The sequence below is a fragment of the Camelus bactrianus genome, chromosome 16 (genome assembly GCF_048773025.1).
Source record: "Camelus bactrianus isolate YW-2024 breed Bactrian camel chromosome 16, ASM4877302v1, whole genome shotgun sequence".
Classification (NCBI taxonomy): domain Eukaryota; kingdom Metazoa; phylum Chordata; class Mammalia; order Artiodactyla; family Camelidae; genus Camelus; species Camelus bactrianus.
In genome coordinates, this window is record NC_133554.1 from 2,413,222 (window position 1) to 2,431,669 (window position 18,448).

At 47.5% G+C, this 18,448-nt stretch overlaps 1 protein-coding gene and 1 long non-coding RNA gene across 5 annotated transcripts in view; one reads left to right on the plus strand and one right to left on the minus strand.

Moving 5' to 3' along the window:
* Window positions 1–3,229, minus strand: part of LOC105084095 (zinc finger protein 286A) — a 43,488-nt gene extending 40,259 nt beyond the window's left edge. For 2 of the 3 annotated variants that reach the window (XM_074342119.1, XM_074342120.1), the window contains exons 1-3: window positions 3,117–3,229; window positions 2,614–2,789; window positions 1,585–1,673 (exon numbers count right to left, since the gene is read on the minus strand). In XM_074342119.1, the coding sequence (XP_074198220.1) occupies window positions 1,585–1,673; window positions 2,614–2,789; window positions 3,117–3,173 (322 nt within the window). In that variant the 5' untranslated portion in view covers window positions 3,174–3,229. The other variant, XM_010974132.3, reaches the window with a different exon arrangement.
* A 31-nt stretch (window positions 3,230–3,260) lies between these two features.
* On the plus strand, window positions 3,261–18,144 carry LOC141573550 (uncharacterized). 2 transcript variants are annotated; one of them, XR_012499352.1, is made up of 4 exons: window positions 3,261–3,612; window positions 4,298–8,251; window positions 8,925–9,113; window positions 17,948–18,144. It is a non-coding gene; the product is annotated as an uncharacterized LOC141573550 (long non-coding RNA). The 2 variants fall into 2 exon arrangements; XR_012499353.1 differs by having other exon boundaries at window positions 7,132–8,251.
* The last annotated feature ends 304 nt before the right edge of the window (window positions 18,145–18,448 follow it).

An 18,448-nucleotide genomic window follows, 5' to 3' on the forward strand; every position in this document is an offset into this window, starting at 1 on the left:
CCAAAGTGCTGAAATGCATAAAGCATTCCCCCTTCTTCTGGGACCTGCACCTTGATTTTCCTGGGGCTGCTGCGCCTGGCCACCTTTAGTCCACGCAGTTCAGGGAGCACTAACTCCAACTCTGACCCACGGGTGGGATGTGCATGTGTCTGCAGGTTATTTCCCTACTCTGACCATTACACCCAGATTCGGCCAACAATGGTCCAAGAACGGGGCTAATGCCTGTTAAAGAGCTAACCTCAGGGCTTCTGAAACGACCAGGAGCAAAGATACTCTTTCTCCCTGATCTTCAGTATGGGAAGACGTGAGCCTAAATTTGTCTGGGGCCAGCTGGCACTAGGAGAAAAGCCTGCTTGAGAGCAAAACTCACAGGGAGAAAAGGAAAGGTCCGTGAGACGGGGAGAACAGGCTGTTAGGTTGCTGCTGGAGCTCAGTTTTAGCCAGACCTGGAGTTTTCAGTTATATTAGTCCATAAATACCTCCTTAAAATTTTATTTTATTTTATTTTATTATTTTTTGGGGGAGGGCAGGTAATTCGGTTTGTTTGTTTATTTATTTATTTTTAATGGAGGTACTGGGGATTGAGTCCAGGACCTCATGCACGCTAAGTACATGCTCTACCACTGAGCTACACCCTTTCCCAGTAAATACCTCTTTTTGCTTAAGCTAGTCTGAGTTGAGTTTCCATCAGCTGCAGCTTAAAGCTTCCCGACTAATGAAGTCTTCAATATTAACATATGGCCTTCGAGAATGCAGTGGAGGCACATAAGAACAGAAGCATCCTGAGAAACCACTTTTACAAACAGTAGCAATGTGCAATGCCTACTTCTTACACTTTCGGTTAAACTGTAGCGAAGAGAGAGGCCAGCTGAGGAAGCTTTGGGTTGTGGTATGACACACACATCACAGGGAGCTCTTTCCTCCTACCCAGCTTCGTTTAATAAAAATATTCAGACATACAAAAAGTGGAAAGACGAATGTACTAATCACCCACAGACTACAACTACCGCTTCAATTCAACAATCCTTAATACTTGCCCTGGGGGAAGGGGGAGTTTGCAAAGTAAAGCTGCAATCTGGTAACAGTCCACCTCTTAAATACTTCAGCATTCATCATCTCAGAGGGCTGGATTCTAGCTCTTTAAATTAAGCCTTGCCTAGGCTTCCTTTTCCAGCATTTCTTTGAACCACCTGAGCACTGAGTATGTTCATAATTCACTCCAGTACTTAAGGCACTTTCTTAAACCCCTACTTAACAGTCATGTGCACGCTGTTTCCCCAACTGAAAAATAAATTCTAAGGGGTATGAACCACACTGTCTTTTAAATTAGTTTCCCAAGATACCAAGCACAGAAACTAGCTTCCATGCCTGTTTAGTGACAGTAAATACTAGATGGAGAAGGTACCAAGAGGAAGTAGAAAACATTTTCCACTGAGTCCATTATTCACTTGCGTGGTCTCTTAGCAGCAGAACTCAGCTCTCTCGATGGGCTCCAGCAGACACAGAAGCTCTGCATCAGAAAGCAGGGAGCCCGCCTGTACTCCAGAAACGAGGCGTTTCAATAATCAGCAGAGACTCTCTCACCTGGGACCTGGCTGTGAGGTGCAGAGCTGCCACTTCTCCTTCTTCTGTGCTCTTCTCTTGGGAGAATGGAGACTCCTGGGAAGACAGAGCTAAGGGCAAGAAAGCAGTAATGATGGGGCTTGGATCTATCTTGTGACTCAGATTTACACATTTAAAATTGCCACCACCACACTAATGGTGCTCCCTACAAACACTGCGACTGCAAGGAGCCTGAAACAACCCAGGATCATGGAGAACGTCCAGGAGTGTTGCTACCTGGGGCTTAAATTCATCTAGTTGCCAGAATCATAACACATCCTGGAAGACGGCGCTGTCTGGTCTGGACATTAAGTTTTTTTTCTGAGCTTAATTTACATTAAATTAAAACGGGAAAAACAGGCTCAATGATTCTGAAAAAAAATCACCCTGCATGCTTAGTTCCAGTGTAGGTTGCTGGATCCCAGTCACAGATAATTATCATTAGTTGAGCCTGGGGTACAATCTAGAAATCTAACAAGCCCAGGTCGGGGCAGGGTGTGGATTCTGGTGCAGGAGGTCACAGACCAAACTTCCAGAAAGGCTGGTCTAGGAGAGCCTGTGTCAGTCAGGGACTCCTCTGTCTGTTTTCTCCTACGGAAAACAAAAATATCTGCTCTACTGAAACCATAGGGTTATTGTGCAAAGGGGAATAACAGGTGGAAGATACTTTTGCCAACCAAAAAGCTAAATTCTCAGACCCACTGACAAAGGTTAAGATGGTTATAATCACCTGGGAGGAGAAAGGTGTGAGGAAAAGTGAGGCTATGCTCAAGTCTCGGAAGCTAAAGTTTCGCATACATTTTGGGAGTGGCTTTGGAGGGCCCACTGTGCACCCTGCTGGCGTGGAAAGGGAGGTGATCCCACACTAAGCCCTCCATTCTCTCTCAGAGAGCCCGGCCATCCCCAGACAAAGACGGCAGCGCTCTGCCCAGAGCCCTCTCCACCGACTCCCGCTCAGGAGGCAGAACCTGGTCCGGCCCACAGCTCAAGTTCGGCACCAGCACCTCTCACCTCTCTTCCCGGGCATTTCGGCCACATCTGTCTCCATGGTGACCACCTCCTCCCGGCCCCCCCGGGCAGACCTCTCCGGACAGAAGAGTGGAAAGCCCCGAGGCCTGGTGGTCCTCCTTCCTGCCTCCCCTCTGCGGGCTCCTCCGAAAGGCTTCGCTCCGGTCCCGAGCTTGAACCTGGAAACCCGGGACAGCATCCCTGAGGCCGGGTGCTCACACGCCCGGCGCTGCCGCGAGGAGCTGCTCGGGGACCGGGCGGCGGGAGAAGCCGGCGCCGGCGCTGCAGCCGAGGCGAGGGGCAGGCGCGCAGACGCAGCCCCCGGCCCGCGCCCGCCCACCGCCCGGACCCGGACCCGCGCCGCCCGGGGCCTCGGGGGTGGGGCTCGTGTCTGCCCTCGACGCCCCTTCCTCCAGCGCGCACTCCAGCCCGGCTCGGCGCGGACTGACGCCCCGGGGCCGCCGCCGAGGCCGAGCGCAAGCAGTCGCACCGGAGCAACAACTCACCTCCCACCCCGGGCCTGACAAAGGCTGCCAACTTCTCGGGCCAGCGGAGCCGCGCATGCGCAAGAGCGGGGGCACGGCTGGCGGGCCGCGTTCGGCCCGGAACTACGCTTCCCAGAAGCCCCCGGGCGTGGCCCGACTCCGCTCCTCAGCAGGTGGGAGCGCGCGTGGCGCGCTTGGGAGACTCGGGGGAGCCGCGGTCTCCGTCCCTCTCGCGAGAGGAGCGGTCGCTTCGCTTGTGCGGGATCCCGCGGACAAGCGAGAGCGCGAGCCGCGGAACCGCGTCTCTGTCGGCCCCGCGCTTGGTCGGCACGTGGGGCTGTGAGGCGTCCTGCCCAAATCACTCCAGTGTAAGAGTTACAGCACATGGCTTTCCTCGTATCCTTGCCCTCCCCAAACTCATCCTTTGCCTTCAAACAATGTGAGAGGCGTGCTGTGCAAACCGATGTTCATGCGGCCGCAGACTACCGGTGACACTGAAGATTCACGTGCGAGACAGGTGAGTTGAAGATTCAACCAGTTGCAACACATCTGAGCAACAGGTTCTTTGCAAACGTAAAACTTAAATTTATCAAGAGATACTCTCTCAAGGGAACGAGGTTACTCTAATTCTGTTTTGGACAAACGTACCCACTTCAAACTGAGTATGTTTAAACCGCCCCCTCGTCTCAGTGAATGATGTCATTGTCCACAAACGCATTTGTAAACGCCAGAGCTGGAGTATCCTCAACCCTCACTGTCCATTTATCATCTAATCCTATTCATTGTGTTTCTTGAAAAACTCTCCAATTTGTCCTTCTTTCTCTTTTCCCATCAGCATCACCTTAGTTCTAGCCACCAACATTTCACTAGGATTACAGAACCAGCCTCTTAACTGATTTCCCAGACTCAGATTTTCTTTCCCTCCAATTTCCACCCACATTTCTGGCCGGCAATCATTCTAAAGCAAGAATGAGATGTCACTTTACCGTTTAAAACTCTTCAATGGTTTTCACACACTTTGGGAAAAGACGATTTTTAGTTTCCAAAAGAAAGCACCCCTTATGCAGTTCCCATTATCCTATGTGGTATGCATACCTTTGTGTAACCCCCTCCCTCCCCTGGAGTGTGGGTAGGACCTGTGACTTACTTTTAACCAATAGAACACAACAAAGATGACATGATTCTAACGCTTGTTTTGATAGAGAAGTCCTCCTTGCTGGCATTGAGGAAGCAAGTATGATGTTGGGAAGACCCAGATGACAAGTAACTGTCAGTCAACAAGAACCTAACCCCTGCCAACAAGCCCCAGGTGCTTGGCAGTGGATCGTTCCTAGTGGAGTCTTCCTTCACATGAGAACCCAGTCCCAGCTGACACTCTGGCAGCCAGCTGCAGAGGACCTAGCTAACCTATACCCAGCCCTTCACCCACAGATACCGTGAGTTAATAGGTGTGTGCTGTTTTGAGCCAGCAAGTGTATAGTTATACTGTTACACAGAAAAAGATAAATAACACAGCATCCTAACATAAATGGCCAGCTCCTTGCCCCAAACGCCGGATGCCTCTGGAAGGAGGGAGGTTGTTGGGTTGAGAACGTGCCGGAGCCAGCCGGCAGAACGAACAGGTCTGAAGACGCGGTCGCCACAACTAGGAAAAAAGAACAGACACACACACAAAGAATGGGATCGAGAGGGACGGGTCTTGCAGCCTGCCGAGGCAAAGACCAGACACCGCCGCCGTGGTTTATCCAGCAATTCTTTTTATAATGCTTAAGAAGAAAAAACATTGCATACCAAGGAGGATTACATAGTGTGCCTCAAAATCTTTTACAATGCTGTTTTGGACATATTTATTGTAGTCATAAAGTTAAGATGTCAAGCTTTCCTTATCTTGTCTTCCTTGGGCAAGGAGCAAAGTCCAGATCCTCTTCCAGGACAGACACCTGTTAATCCACAATCTTTAAGGTGGGGTGGCGGGACAGGGAATCCTTGCAGAGCGAGTTTCCCAGGGCTGTGTCTTGCAAACACGGTTGTTAACCCCTGAGTGCTCGACCCTCAGTCTTTGAGGCAGCTCCCCGCAAGAAAGTATTGAAAAATTGATTGGAAACCCTCCGGGAGACAGATGACGACAGTGGGTCCTAGGGGGTGTGTGTGTGTAGGTGGGGAGGGAGTGGCAGCAGCGATGGAAGCCTCCAGATGCCACAAGGGGGCTGCAGGGGGGCGCTATAGGGAGTGGGGGTGCTTTCTGGTGCTTTGTGTGCTCCTTTCTGTTCACTGCCACATTCCCCCGGGGAAATCTTTGCCCATTCGTTCACCTCTGCACTGGGTAGCCTCAGAGCTGGGCTGGGAGAGGAGTGGGTACTAACAGACACAAGAAGATGCATCTCAAGGGGTTTTATCCACCTTTCTCCCACCCTGATACACACAAACACCCAAACACACACATACACGTGCAGGTACACAGGCAGTGAGCCAGATGATTCCTGCAAAGAAGAGATGGAGGTAGAGAGGTTCCTTGTGGGATAAGATCACCTGGTAGGGAGGAAGGTGGTAAATGGACACTGATCTTGCCCCAATTTTAACACCATAGATTCTCTGCTTTGAAAATAACTCAAATTTCCCTAAGCCCCGCTCCCTTCCCCACATACATACAGATATTTCATCCACAGCTTGTGCCCTTCCTGGTGAGTTGAAGGAGGTATAGGAAATACCCCAGGATTTCGGTTCCCTTCCCTCCCTACATTACCAGCTTATAACCTGGGCTTGGGGAATATAGACCCACAGGGGGAAAATAAGATATCTGATGTATTCTATTGCTATAAAAGAGAAACGATGGTCTGAACGACCTGTAACAGATAACACAGAATTAGTGGGCTGCTTAGAATAAAAAAATTTTTTTATACTGAAACTGCTTTACCGCTATTTATCAAGGGGTTCTCCCCTTTGTTTTTGAGTCTCTGTGTACAACTACCCTTAGTCAATCAAGACTCAAAGACAGGTGTTGTATCTCATTTTAATGGCTATTCTGAAAGCTTTTGCTCTTAAATCTAGCCATCTCTTCCATCACCGAGTATCCAGTAAGCACCTCCTTACTGTTTCATACTCCTCTATCCCAGAAAGCTCAAGATGTATGTATTTTAAAAAAGATACCCTAAAAGAGGTTAAAGGAGGATATAAGAAATATTAAGCAGGAACCCATCATAGTGGTCAATACTTGATTGGCTAACAGAATGTGTGAAACTGAACAGGGAATTGAAAGCTGAGCTATCAGGTTGAGGAACTCTACTCTTCCATAAGAGATCAGGAAGGGAGAGAACCTTGAAAAAATGTGAAAGAAACGTTAAGCAGTATGGAGACTGACTAGATATTCATATAATGAGAGTCCTAGGAAGAAAGAAGAAATAACCAGGGAGGGGAAAATATTTTAAGAAATAACAACCAAGAATTATGGAGAAATAAAAGTTACAGAACTTAGATTGACAGTGCTTGTAGAAAGTCAAACGGGAAAAGCATGAAAAGACACCACATGTTATAATAAAATCTAACAACGTAAATGTGGGTTTGCAACCTCAGGAGTTCCTGATGAGCAGCAGTAGTCTCTAGGGATGAAGCAGCTGAAGGGGTCTCTCTGCACGAGTGGTAGCTCAGCCAGACTCAGTGGTTTGGTACATTAATATTATGTATATTTCCCTCCAGCAGATGACAATCCCCTTCTCAATTAGACAGAATATAGTGAACGTATCATGGGATTTGTCAACTAAATGGTACTGGGCTCTTGGCTCAAACATCACTTTTCCTTTGGTGTGACTTTGGGCTATTTACTGCAACTCTCTAAGCTGCCACTTGTTTGTCTTTAAAAAGAGATGATTCCACACGTGAGTGATGTCATATGGTATTTTTCTTTCTCTTTCTGGCTTACTTCACTTAGAATGATGATCTCTAGGTCCATTCATTTTGCTGCAAATGGCATTATTTTATTCTTTTTTTTATGGCTGAGTAGTATTCCATTGTATAAATATACCACGACTTCTTTGTCCAGTCATCTGTCAATGGACATTTAGGTTGCTTCCATGGAACATCGTGTAGACTTTGCGTGAATGTGGGAGTGCGTGAATGTCCAAGACCCATGCATCTGCATTGTGAGAAACTGGTCTTGCTCAGGAATGTGGCCATGGGCAAGTTGCTGAACTCTGCACCTCCCGTTCCTTATCTGTTGAATGAAGTTTATTGTCCCTACCTTGAATGATGGTTGTGAGCATTAAGTGGAATTTTCATGTGGAACATCAGAAAACAGATATTGGAGAGAAGTCTTATGAAGATAGGAAAATGTGTAGCTGGAACTCATGCCATCAGAGTGTTCACAGCAGGAGGGATTATAAAGTGCATGAAGGAGCCTTAATTCGGAATACACCATTTACTCAACACCAGAGAATCCCAAACGCAGAGAAGCCTTATGAATGTGGTGACTGTAGAAAAATGTTCCATGATTATTTGGGTGATGCACAGCCCTTACAGTGCATCAGAGAATTCATGCTGGAGAGAAACCTACGAATGTCATGAATGTGGGAAAGCTTTTGTTCAGATAACTTCATTCAACCCCAGCTAATGCCGGCTGGAGAGAAACCTTATGAATGTCTTGAATGTGGCAAAGCCTTCAGTCACAATTCATCCCGTATAGAGCATCAGTTTGTTCACACTGGAGAGAAGCCCTGTGAACGTCACAAGTGCGGGAAGGCGTATAGTGACCCGTCAGTCTTCATTCAACATCAGAGAACTCATACTGGAGAAAAGCCTTACACGTGCGGACAGTGTGGCAAAGCCGTCAGTCAGAGCTGAGCTCTCATAAAACATACACGAGGCCACACCAGAGAGAAACCCTACCCCTTCAGCCAGAGTTCGTCCCTTACTCCGCATCGGAGGGTCCATGCTGGAGAGAAACCATCTGAGTGTCGTGGGTGTGGGGGATCCTTCAGCTGAAGCGCCCGACCTCCTCCGCTTAGAGGATTCACACCCGACAGAAGCCCTGTGAGGTCAGGAAGGCGGCCGCCCCTTCCGGTGTAGCTCAGCCCTCATCAGGCATCAGAGACTTCACAGTGGAGACTTCCTCTGAATGTGTGGACGCTTCACTCTGTTAGATACCAAAGAAGCATCCTTCCAAGGTTGGTACAGTTGTGGTACTTTTATCCTGAGGACAAAATCTCTTTTGCTTTGTCATCTCCTCTTTCCTAGAATCTTCTTTCTTTATCCTTCCCCCAAGGCTGCAGTTATGACTGTCACATCTCAGAAAGTAAACATTATTTACCCTGGAATCTGGCAGCCTAATCCAGTATCCTGTTTCATACAGTTCTGACAAGGGAGTTGGGGTGGTGGCGGGGGGAGGCAACTGAGCCAGTATTTTTAGAAAACATTTTAGGGAAAAATGTAGCCTATGAACTTGTACCATACCCTCATCAGATGAGATTACTTGGGGCTGTCTGATGAAAATTATACGGCCTTAAGAAGTTTTACATGTACTTAATGAAAACATGTATTATTTGTTGGTCACACTGTGACTTTATGCATATGCGCAGCGTTTTTCTTTCTTTTGACCCTTCCTAAGCTTCAGTTGATCTTAAGGCCCCTTTTTAGGTTTCCATGAATTATTTCCTCTTCCTTTCTCCCCTCTGTTGGAGGCGTTTTTCAGTTACCCAAGAGGATTGTTGCATAGGATTGGAGTCTGTTGACTTCCCCATATCTTTACAGATTTACCAGCCAGAACTTGAGATTTCCCTGCTGTATATTTTTCTCATGAAAAGGGCTATTCTGAACTCTCCATTCTCACTGAATTTCTAGCCTTTCCCTTCGATTTAAAGCACCTACAGTGTCAGATACCGCTTGAAGTTCAGCAGGGCTTGAGTTTCAAGCTGAAGAGCAGAACTGGAGGGAGAGGAGGATTTGTGTTCTGAAAATGAGCTGTGAGACAGAGGACTCTGAAGGAACGGGGACTTCTGGAAATAATCTCCGACATGCCTGGAATCCTTAGTAAGTTTTAGAAATGTAAAGGGGGCAAAAGAGTAATCTGAGTGTCCATCATTAGACTCAGACCTCTTAAAATACGTTTGTTAACTTAAGAAAGTCATGTCACAGATGTTTCTTCCTTGGAGCCCACTGGCTTCGTTTGTGGATAGACCTTTGCCCTGCCTTCAAGGCCCCGTCTGGCAGAGCCTGGTTTAGAGCTGAAAACTCAGGTCAGGTGTCCTTGAACAAAAGGCCTGTCCTAGAATGGGTGGATCGCATGAACTTGTGTGTTTAAACACACACACATGTGCACACACTGCATTAGCGTGGGCTGCCCCCCAGACGGACTCTGAGACAAGAGTTTGGGTGCACGCAGTTACTTTGCAGTTGATCCTAAGACGCGTGGTGAGGGAGTGGGGGAGTGAAACGGAGGGCAGGGGGAGAGTCATTAAGAGGCAGTTAATGAGCAGGTGACCACTGAGGCTCCGTGTCCCTGGGGACCCCCTGAGGCTCTGTAGGACTCATCCCTGACTTCTCCCAGTGAGGGCCCGGGAACCTGCGTATTTATTCACCACCTCCCTTTCTCTTGGTTGAGGTTTACTCTTGGAGCGTTAACTGCCTGGCACTTCGGTACATCTTTGATTGCATCTTTAAGACACAGTTGCAGAAGTGGAATTTCTGGGTCAAATAGTATGCATGTTTCAAATACACATCGTCAAATTGCCCTCGCCCCCCGCCCCCGTTTGCCTTCCCCAGAGCGGGTGTTGCTCCCCCCGCAGTGGAAGGGCTGCTGTGAGCGTAAACCAGCAACCGGGAGGCCAGGGGGCTGTGCTGGGGCGGAGGAGAGGCTTTTCACCTCCTACTGTTCGCAGAGGGCAGAGACGGTGAGCTGCGATGAAGTCAGCGGCAGTCCTCTTTCCCCTTATTTAGACACTGAAGGACGAACACCCGGATTTTTTAAAAGGACAATATGGCGAGTGTAATTCCCATTTAAAAGGGGATGTGACCTCTTTTTCCCTTGCAGGGATGCAGCCTCTCTCTGGGAGAGGCACAGGTGGAACTTGGGGTACCCAGTGGTGTGCTGGTGAATTTTCAGCAGCTGGCTCTCTGGGGCGGGGGCTCGGTTTGTAGTATTTGCCGTTGTCTGTGGTGTAAATACTCCCACCATGGCTGACTTCAGGCTGCCAGCAGCACTGACTGCAGACTGGGGAGGAAAGGGCACACCTGGCTCTCATGAGTGGTGAGGATCCTCCCACACACCACTGGGGACTGCTCTGTTTTATTGGAGAAATAGCTGTTAGTCCCGTTCTGTCCATTCCATCTATTTACCATGACGACAATAGGACACTTCGTAGGCATTTCAAGTACCTTGAAATTTTCCTGAGTGTCTCCATAACCCAGACTCTCAAAGATCAATTTTCCAGCTCCAGCTGATCCTGTTAGCAGGACCGCTTTTAAAGGATTCCCAGTGACATGTGCACCGTAGTTTGTGTGAATAGCGCCCCGTGAAGTCACATGGAGGACAGCCTCCAAATAGCAGTGGAAAGATCTTCAGGGAACGTCTCTTTGGGCTCCCCGTTTGGAAAAGACTGTGGAGATAACTGGTTAGAAGTGCATAAGAACAGTCTAGGACAGATGCAGAGAAGTCTTGTCCAAGAGGCATGCTTCAGGTGATGGACAGTCCTCAAGAAAACCCCCAAGTTGGATACATGCCAGGAATATAATTTTAACATTAAATTAAAAATCTCACAACATTGTAAAATGACTATAACTCAATTTTAAAAAATGAAAAAAAAGGCTGTTCCTCTCCTAAAAAATCAAATGTCACAACATTGTAAATCAACTATACTTTAATTAAAAAAAACCAGATACTACTGCTTAGCTCCTAAATAGGAGGGTGCACTCAGCCGTTATGTATTAAGGACATTACGTGTAACATTAAGTACGTGTGTGTGTGTGTAGAGATCTCAGGCATTTCATGTAAATGAGATATCTCAGCATTAGAACTTAAACTAGAGAGAAGCCATGCAATGCAGTAAGTGCGGGAGGGCCCTCAGTAATCCCTGACACTAATTTGATATAAAACAGTCTATGCTGGAAAGAAACCCTCTGATTATCTTAAATGTGGGAGCACCTTGGCTGTGACAGGCCCCCTGCAATAAAAGATTATCCCTCCGCAAATGGCCACGGTGCGGAGGTTGGGAAACCCTCCGAGAGGCAGTCGGCCATGGCGGCATGTGACCACCAGGTGGCAGTCATGTCTGCTGCCGAGCTGTTAACCCAAAGGCGTTCACCAGCCGCACAGTTAACAGTCCATCACTCTTACGGCAACACACGTGCACACAAGTTATTTTTAAGTTGCCAAAGTGAAATATTCTTTGCAACAGATTCAAATAATATAGGAATGTATAAAATAAAATGGAAGGGTTCCTCAGTTCCCCCTTCAAGTCTTACTGTTAATTAAAGAATTAGGTTTGAATCTTTGTTATCAATCCAGATTCTTTTCTTATGTATGTGTTTGTGTGTGTGTATATCTATGTATGTGTGTGTGTCTGTACACTCATGTAACTAGGATTGTACTGTTTCTTTTGTTTTGCAGCTCACTTTTAGTTCTCAATGTGATACAGTGGACGTCTTTACAAGGAATTTAGAGCCACCTGACTTTTTAAATGGATGCATAGTGTCGTGGTGTACGGATGTGCCATGATTTATTTATATATCTTTTTACTGATGGGCATTTGAGTTCATTCCAGTTTTCTTGCTGATTCAAGCAGCTCTGTGGTCATGCTGCTATTTCTGTAGGATAGATTCCTGGAAATGTGATGGGTCAGGGTGTATGAACATCAGAATTGTGGTGAGTCGGCCATACTAACTCATGCTCTAACAGTTTCCCCACACTCTCAGCTACACTGGACACCATCAATATTTTACTATTTTTAGTTTATATCTTACTATATTTCATCCTTAATGGGGTTAGATGTCTTTTTGTATGTTTACATTTTCACATGCTTTTAAGTCCATGAATTGTCCATTCATTTCCCTTTCTCATTTTTATATTAGGTTTTCTTTTTATCAACTTGAAGTAGCTCTTTATATATTTTTCTTATTAATGCTTTGTCTGAATTTTGAGTTTGAATAAAGGATGAGTAAGGGATAAAACTTTATATTTTCTCAAATAGCTAGCCAATTGAACTAACAGCCTTTATTAAATAATTCCTTCCTTTCTCGTTGTAATGAAATGCATGCATACCTGGGCCCAGTGTTAGACACTGTTCTGTCTGATCTTGAGCTGGGTTCCCAGTGCTTTATTCACTGTCTTGTGGCTGGTGCAGAAGGAGGGGGGATGTTAGCCGTGTACTGAGATGTACAAAAGCCACGCGGGAGGAGAAAACACGGCAAGGGATTGGAAGAGCCAGAGACTAAAGGAGGAGTGTGGGTGAGAGGAGACGGGGTGGCGTCGGGTTGTGAGTGGGCTCAGAGTGGTCAAGGCACTGCAGGCTGCTTACAACTGGATCTTTATCCTTAGAGCCAGGGAGCCATGGAAGGATTTTAACTAGAGGAATAATATGATCAGATTTATATCTTACTCTGCTTTCTCTGGGCTTCTGTTTCCACCCACGATGGAGTAACTGGTACCAGACTAGTCCTCCCACTGCAAACTTATGTAAAATTTGACAAAACATAAGAGGTAACTATTTTCAGGCAGTGAGTGACAGGCAGCACGAAGGGCCTGATCCCTGACAGCAGGAGGAGCTCTCGCGGTGCGCCCCGTGGCCGCCCACCTGCCATCAAGGAGCCATTCCCCAACCATGACACACGGAGCTGGAGTCCGGCAGAGCCCGGTGGGCCTGCTAAGCTGAGCGTCCAGAAGAAATCAGGGTCCTAAGCAGCTGAGGCAGCTAGAAACTGTGGGGCAAGGCACACAGAGGAGGGAGTTGTGCAGAGGAACCCAGTGCCCCACCGCATGTGCATGACGGCTCAGTAAGGCTGATTCAAAAAAGCTTTCCCCGGATGCGCCGTGGAGGAAGGATTGGAGGGAACAGTTAGGGGGTGGATGCAGGAATTCCAATTTGGAGGCTGCTGCTGTAATGCAAGTGAGAGACAGTGGTGGCTCTGACTCCAGTCATGGGACACAAAGGGTGAAGGTTCCTGAGATCCTTGGGATGGAAGATGGTGATGGAATGGATATGGGGGTGAGGGAAAGGCACGCTGCCCGGGTTTCTGGTTTGTAATCTGGTTGGGTGCCAGCAGCAATCTCAGAGGAAAGAACCACGAAGAGGGCCAGATTTGTTGGGTCGGGATCCAGAAAGGTCGTAGGTTTAATTCTGGATGTGTTCGGTTTGAGGTGACTGTGAAAGTGAAGTTTTAATATTTAGAATGTAGTTGCAGACAGAGCTCTGAAAGTCTGAGCTGGAGACATCAACGTGTGCCAGTGGTAACTGGAGTCCTGGGAAGGGAAGAGCTCATCTGGGGAGAGAGAATAGCTTGGGAAGAGGATGTGGTCTTGGCTTGAGCTTCAAAGAGCATCTCATCTTTTCTTTTTTTTAATTTTTTCCAGGGGAGGGTAATTAGGTTTATTTATTTTAATAGAGGTACTGAGGACTGAACCCAGGACCTCGTACATGCCAAGCACGTGCTCTGCCACTGAGCTGTACCCTCCCCACAAAGAGCATCTCATCTTTACCAGCCAGAGACTTGTCCAGTTTCCCACTACATTATCTTGTTGTATAATGTAGAATCTTACAATAGCCCTGAAAGTGAGACAAAGCAAGTACTCTCTAATCTTATAGGTGGAGGAACTAGAGACTCAGAAGGCCAACGGCATCTGACAGTGGCTAATCGATGGCTGAGTGGAGGTGCAAACCCGCCTTCCGACTCCTGAACCCTGGGCGTCTCTGCTCGGAAGCCGACCACTGGGCTGCCTTAGGACTCCCGCCCACAAACACGTTTACTTTTTAAAGTTCCTGTTTTATGATTTTTGTACACTGTTAAGTTGTTATTTTAAAAAGTTGGAAAACGTGGGAAAGCACAAAAAAGTAACTACGTGCAGTAATTTTATGCAGCTGTCCTCCGGCTGTCTGCACGCATTCACAGCTGGACACCTAAAGCTGTTCCTTTTGACATAATTCGTCTTACAGTGTACAATCCATTTTATGCCCTGCTTTGAGAAGCTTAATATATGGTGACCCTTTCCTCATGCCATTAAATAATGAATAACTGGTTTTGAATGAGCTGTTGGGCAGAGTCTTAGAAAAGCAAATAGAATGACTTGCCAGAAGCAAACAAGTCTTGTTGGGTGGATGACTTTCAGTACCACCCAGTGGTCTTTGCTCTTTTTATACACTTTTCATTGACCATTTTTTCCCGCTTTTTGGAATGAATGGTGATGTAGGAACTAAAGTCTAGAGGTTTCCTGGCAATTTGCATTCCTTCCAGAAAAAAGGCCAGTAGCAGCTGGAGGTGCAGCTTGGCCTAAAGTTCTCGTGGCAGAAGAGTTCAAGCTGGTCTCAGGCATGTGACTTTGAAAGTATTCCTTTGTCAGGGAGGATGTTTCAAGTTACTTGCAGGCCAACCCAAACATTTTAAAATCACAATGAAACATACAGAAAGTGGACCAGCTGGATCCTGCAGCTCAGTGATGCTGAGGGCCAGGTCCTCTGGGTCTCTCTGCCTTGCCACGGTGAGGGCAGCATCCTAAGCTGGTCTCTTCATGTCATGGATGGTTGCCAGCAGCCATGCTTCATTGTCCACCTCCAGAGGGAAGGAGATCTGTTTCCCAAGTGTCTCTCTTAAGAGCCAGGAAGACCCCAGCAAACTAATTCTCGAATATCATTGGCCTCAATTTGCATAGACCCCCCCATCCCTAGTGTGACCAACACCGGCCAACAGGCTGGAGCGACCAAGTCTGGTGTAGATGAACCCAATCAGGCGTAAGGAAATACAGAGCATTCTTCAACCTTCTAGTTTGCAACAGTGAGGTGGGAGTCAAAACCATATGAGCAAATGGGTGTCGGCGGTGGGGAAGTGGAAGTAAGACTGCAGCTTCCATGGTTCCTGTAACACGGCATCTTCCTTTGGTGGGGACTTCGATGAGGAAGAGAGTATATTGTGTATTGAGAAAATGACCCATTGTCCTCTGGCCTGGCCACAAATAATCCCTGGGGAGGGGGGCAGATTTTGGCTCTCAGATGGAAAATGTTTTTTCCTCCCTTTGTTCAGGAATCTAGGTCACTAGTCCATACTTATTATTAAAAAAAAAATAAGTAATTAACCAAGAGGAGCCCATTCCAAGATTGCTGGAGGAGCATTAACACCGTGCGGTGTGGTCACGCGCATTGTAATAGAACCTGTAACCGTGTCCCGGTTAGCGTTGTTGAGGAGGAAGGTATTTCCCTCTACTCTTCCAGGTTCTTCGGGCTGGTCTAAGAATTAAACTGACGTGAGACAGATTAACAGGAGGAAGTTAAAAGTTTAATAACGTGCACGTGCAAGAGACTCAGGAAAACTGAGAAACTCACCCAAATGGTCAAAACCCTCTTCTTAAATACCACCTTCAGTAAAGACAAAAGAGGGTGTTGGGGGCAGTGATTTGGGACTTCAAAGGGGAGGAAGGCAGTTCACATAAAGATGGAAAAGCAAATGTTTGGTAAACAAATGTTTGCTGGGCCAGCAGAGACAATGGGACTCGGAGAGGACTCTTAACAGACAAACAAATGTTTGCTGGGTTCCTCCCTGTCTGTTACACCAGCTCGCACAATAGTTATATCTGGTGAGAGCTCCTTTCCTGGAGCAGGTCCTCATTCTACATTCTTTTAGGCAGTCTGGGGAGGTAAACAGAAAGACTTCCTGAGCCTTCTTAAAAATAATCAGCCTGAACTAATCCGCATGCCAAAGAGACACACTTTGGGGTCTAGTTTTGCTCCCCTACAGCATCAAGGGGTCTGAGTCAGCCTCCTGGGTTCAAACTCCAGCTGGTTCAGAACCCAGGATCTCTGGGCAAGGTATTTAACCTCGGAAGGCTTGTTTTCCCCATCTGCTGAACAGGAATAGTGACGGCACCTGTCTCAGGGTTATTGCGAAGACTCGCCCATAAAATGCATGCAGAGCCCTCAGCATTGATGCTGGTGTTTGTGTTATCAGCCGTGCACCCCTTTGAGCTTCACCAAACTCCACGTGCAGAGATGCTCGAACCACAGTTACTCCACTTAGATTTTTTTTAAGATGCATTCTTTTCTTCCATGGCTAAAGCAGATAGATGTACAGTGTATGCTTGACAGGCCACAAAACCAGCTGTTCTGATTAGCATAAAGTTTAAGTCAAATCACGTATAAGCCAGAATGACTTCCCCTTACCTCAGTATGTGAAAGTTTCCTCTGTCATCTTCTTTTGATTGCAAGTATTTTGATAAAAAATATTGGTGATCAAAATATTTGTCCCTCAATGCCAGAGTGGTTGCTGCCTGCCCTGGGTCCATCATGTCCCTTGGTGCTAGGCAGGACACTCTCGGACATATATTGCAGCAATATGTTTTTGGATCTGTCTCCTAAGGCAAAAGAAATAAAAGCAAAAACAAACAAATGGGACGTAATTAAACTTAAAAGCTTTTACACAGCAACAGAAACCACTGACTAAATGAAAAGACAACCTACTAAATGGGAGAAAATGTTTGCAAATGATGTGACTGATAAGGGGTTAATTTCCGAAATATGTTAACAGCTCATACAACTCAACATCAAAACAAACAAACCAAACAACCAACCGATTGAAAAATGGGCAGAAGACCTGAAAACAGCATGGAGTTTCCAGAAATCCTCCTCTGGGTTTTCGTACGCATAGTTCTTAGCGTTGTTACGGAGGTTGGACAGAGCACAGTTCCAGGGCTGTGTTAAGCACGGGCCACATGAAATGTCATGTCTTTGGGTCTGGAATTTTTGAGAGTAACTGGAGAGTTTGGTCGGGTTCCTGAGCTCTGCCTTTCCAGGGCGCGGAAGGACCCCCGGAGGTTCCTGGGAGGCCCAGCTGCTAGTTCTGGCCCTGGGAGCCTGGCTGGCTGGAGGAGGGCTGACTGAGGGTGGATCAGGGCCACACCTGTGGGCGAACAAGGGGGACTGGGGAACGAGCCAAAGCCAGACCTGCTGTGGCTCAGGGAGGAGATGACCCCGGGGGCTCCCTGCAGGTGCTGCTCACAGGTAAGGCAGACTCTATCGGAGCTCACAGTCTTGTTTTCTGAACCAGCGTGTGTGTCCCCAGTCTTTGTGAAGAGAAGGCTCGGGCAGCACCCGGGGACGGCCCCTCCTGCCAGCCTCGACCCACGGCGACAGGGCTTGGGGGCGGGGCGGGGTGGTTCCGAGTCTCGGAGCGAGTATCGTCTGGGTCGGTTCTCCTCTCCTTCAGTTTGGTCTCTTGTTTGGCAGTTGTTAATCACCAAAACGGCCCACGAGGCTGTCTTCTCATTTTATGAGAGAAGCAGGGCTGGGGACCAGTTTGCTGATAGTGACCCCGGCCAGAACGGTCCCTGGGCCCACCCCCCGGGTGAACCAGGAGAAGCCTGGGCCGGTTTCTGGAAGAGTGATGCAGCTTCCAGCTCTGGGTCTCGGACTCTGGGTTTTTACCAGGAAAGCTGGACGGTGAATTTGGAGGACGAGCTTAGGTGGGGCTCTCCCAGGTGACTCCACCAGCACTGCTCTCACCGTGGTCTCCTGAACGTGAAGACTTTCCATTCCAGACAAGGGGGAGGGACACAGTCTCAATGAAGTATCATCCCTTAAAATCGATCAAATTTAGACATATGACTTGTTAATTTTATTATTCTTATTTTCCACACAGTCTGATTGCCTGCTTTTTCTTAATTTCTGCAGGCTGGCGGACAAATACCACCTATGTTTGTGGATCACAGCTCTGCACGGCTTCACAGAGATGCAGATGGAAACTGCTCAGCGAGATTTTTGAAGCTATTTACTTAGGAGGAAAACTCAGGGGCTTCCTTTAACCTGAAATGGCCAGATAGAGTCTTTGGATTAAGAAAGCTCTACTTGAGTTCTTCCAGATTCCTCAAGGTGATGGCGTGAAACCCACAAATTGGGAGGGGAGTTGCAGTCACTGTTCACGGGCCCTTAGGGAGTTTGTCAGCTTGTGGGATAGTTCATCACAGTCCACTGGGTGAAGGATGAACGATTACCTGCCTGCCTGCCTACAGTTACCTCTCACATGGTTCAGTAGAGTTTGAGTTCTCAGAATGCCGGGTGGGAAACCTCCCTTAGTTCCGGGAAGGAATCCCAAACCACGTCGTGGCCCTGGTGTCTGTGGCGGCAGGTTTGATTCAGGAAAGCAGGAAATTACATCCATTTTGTGAAATAGAC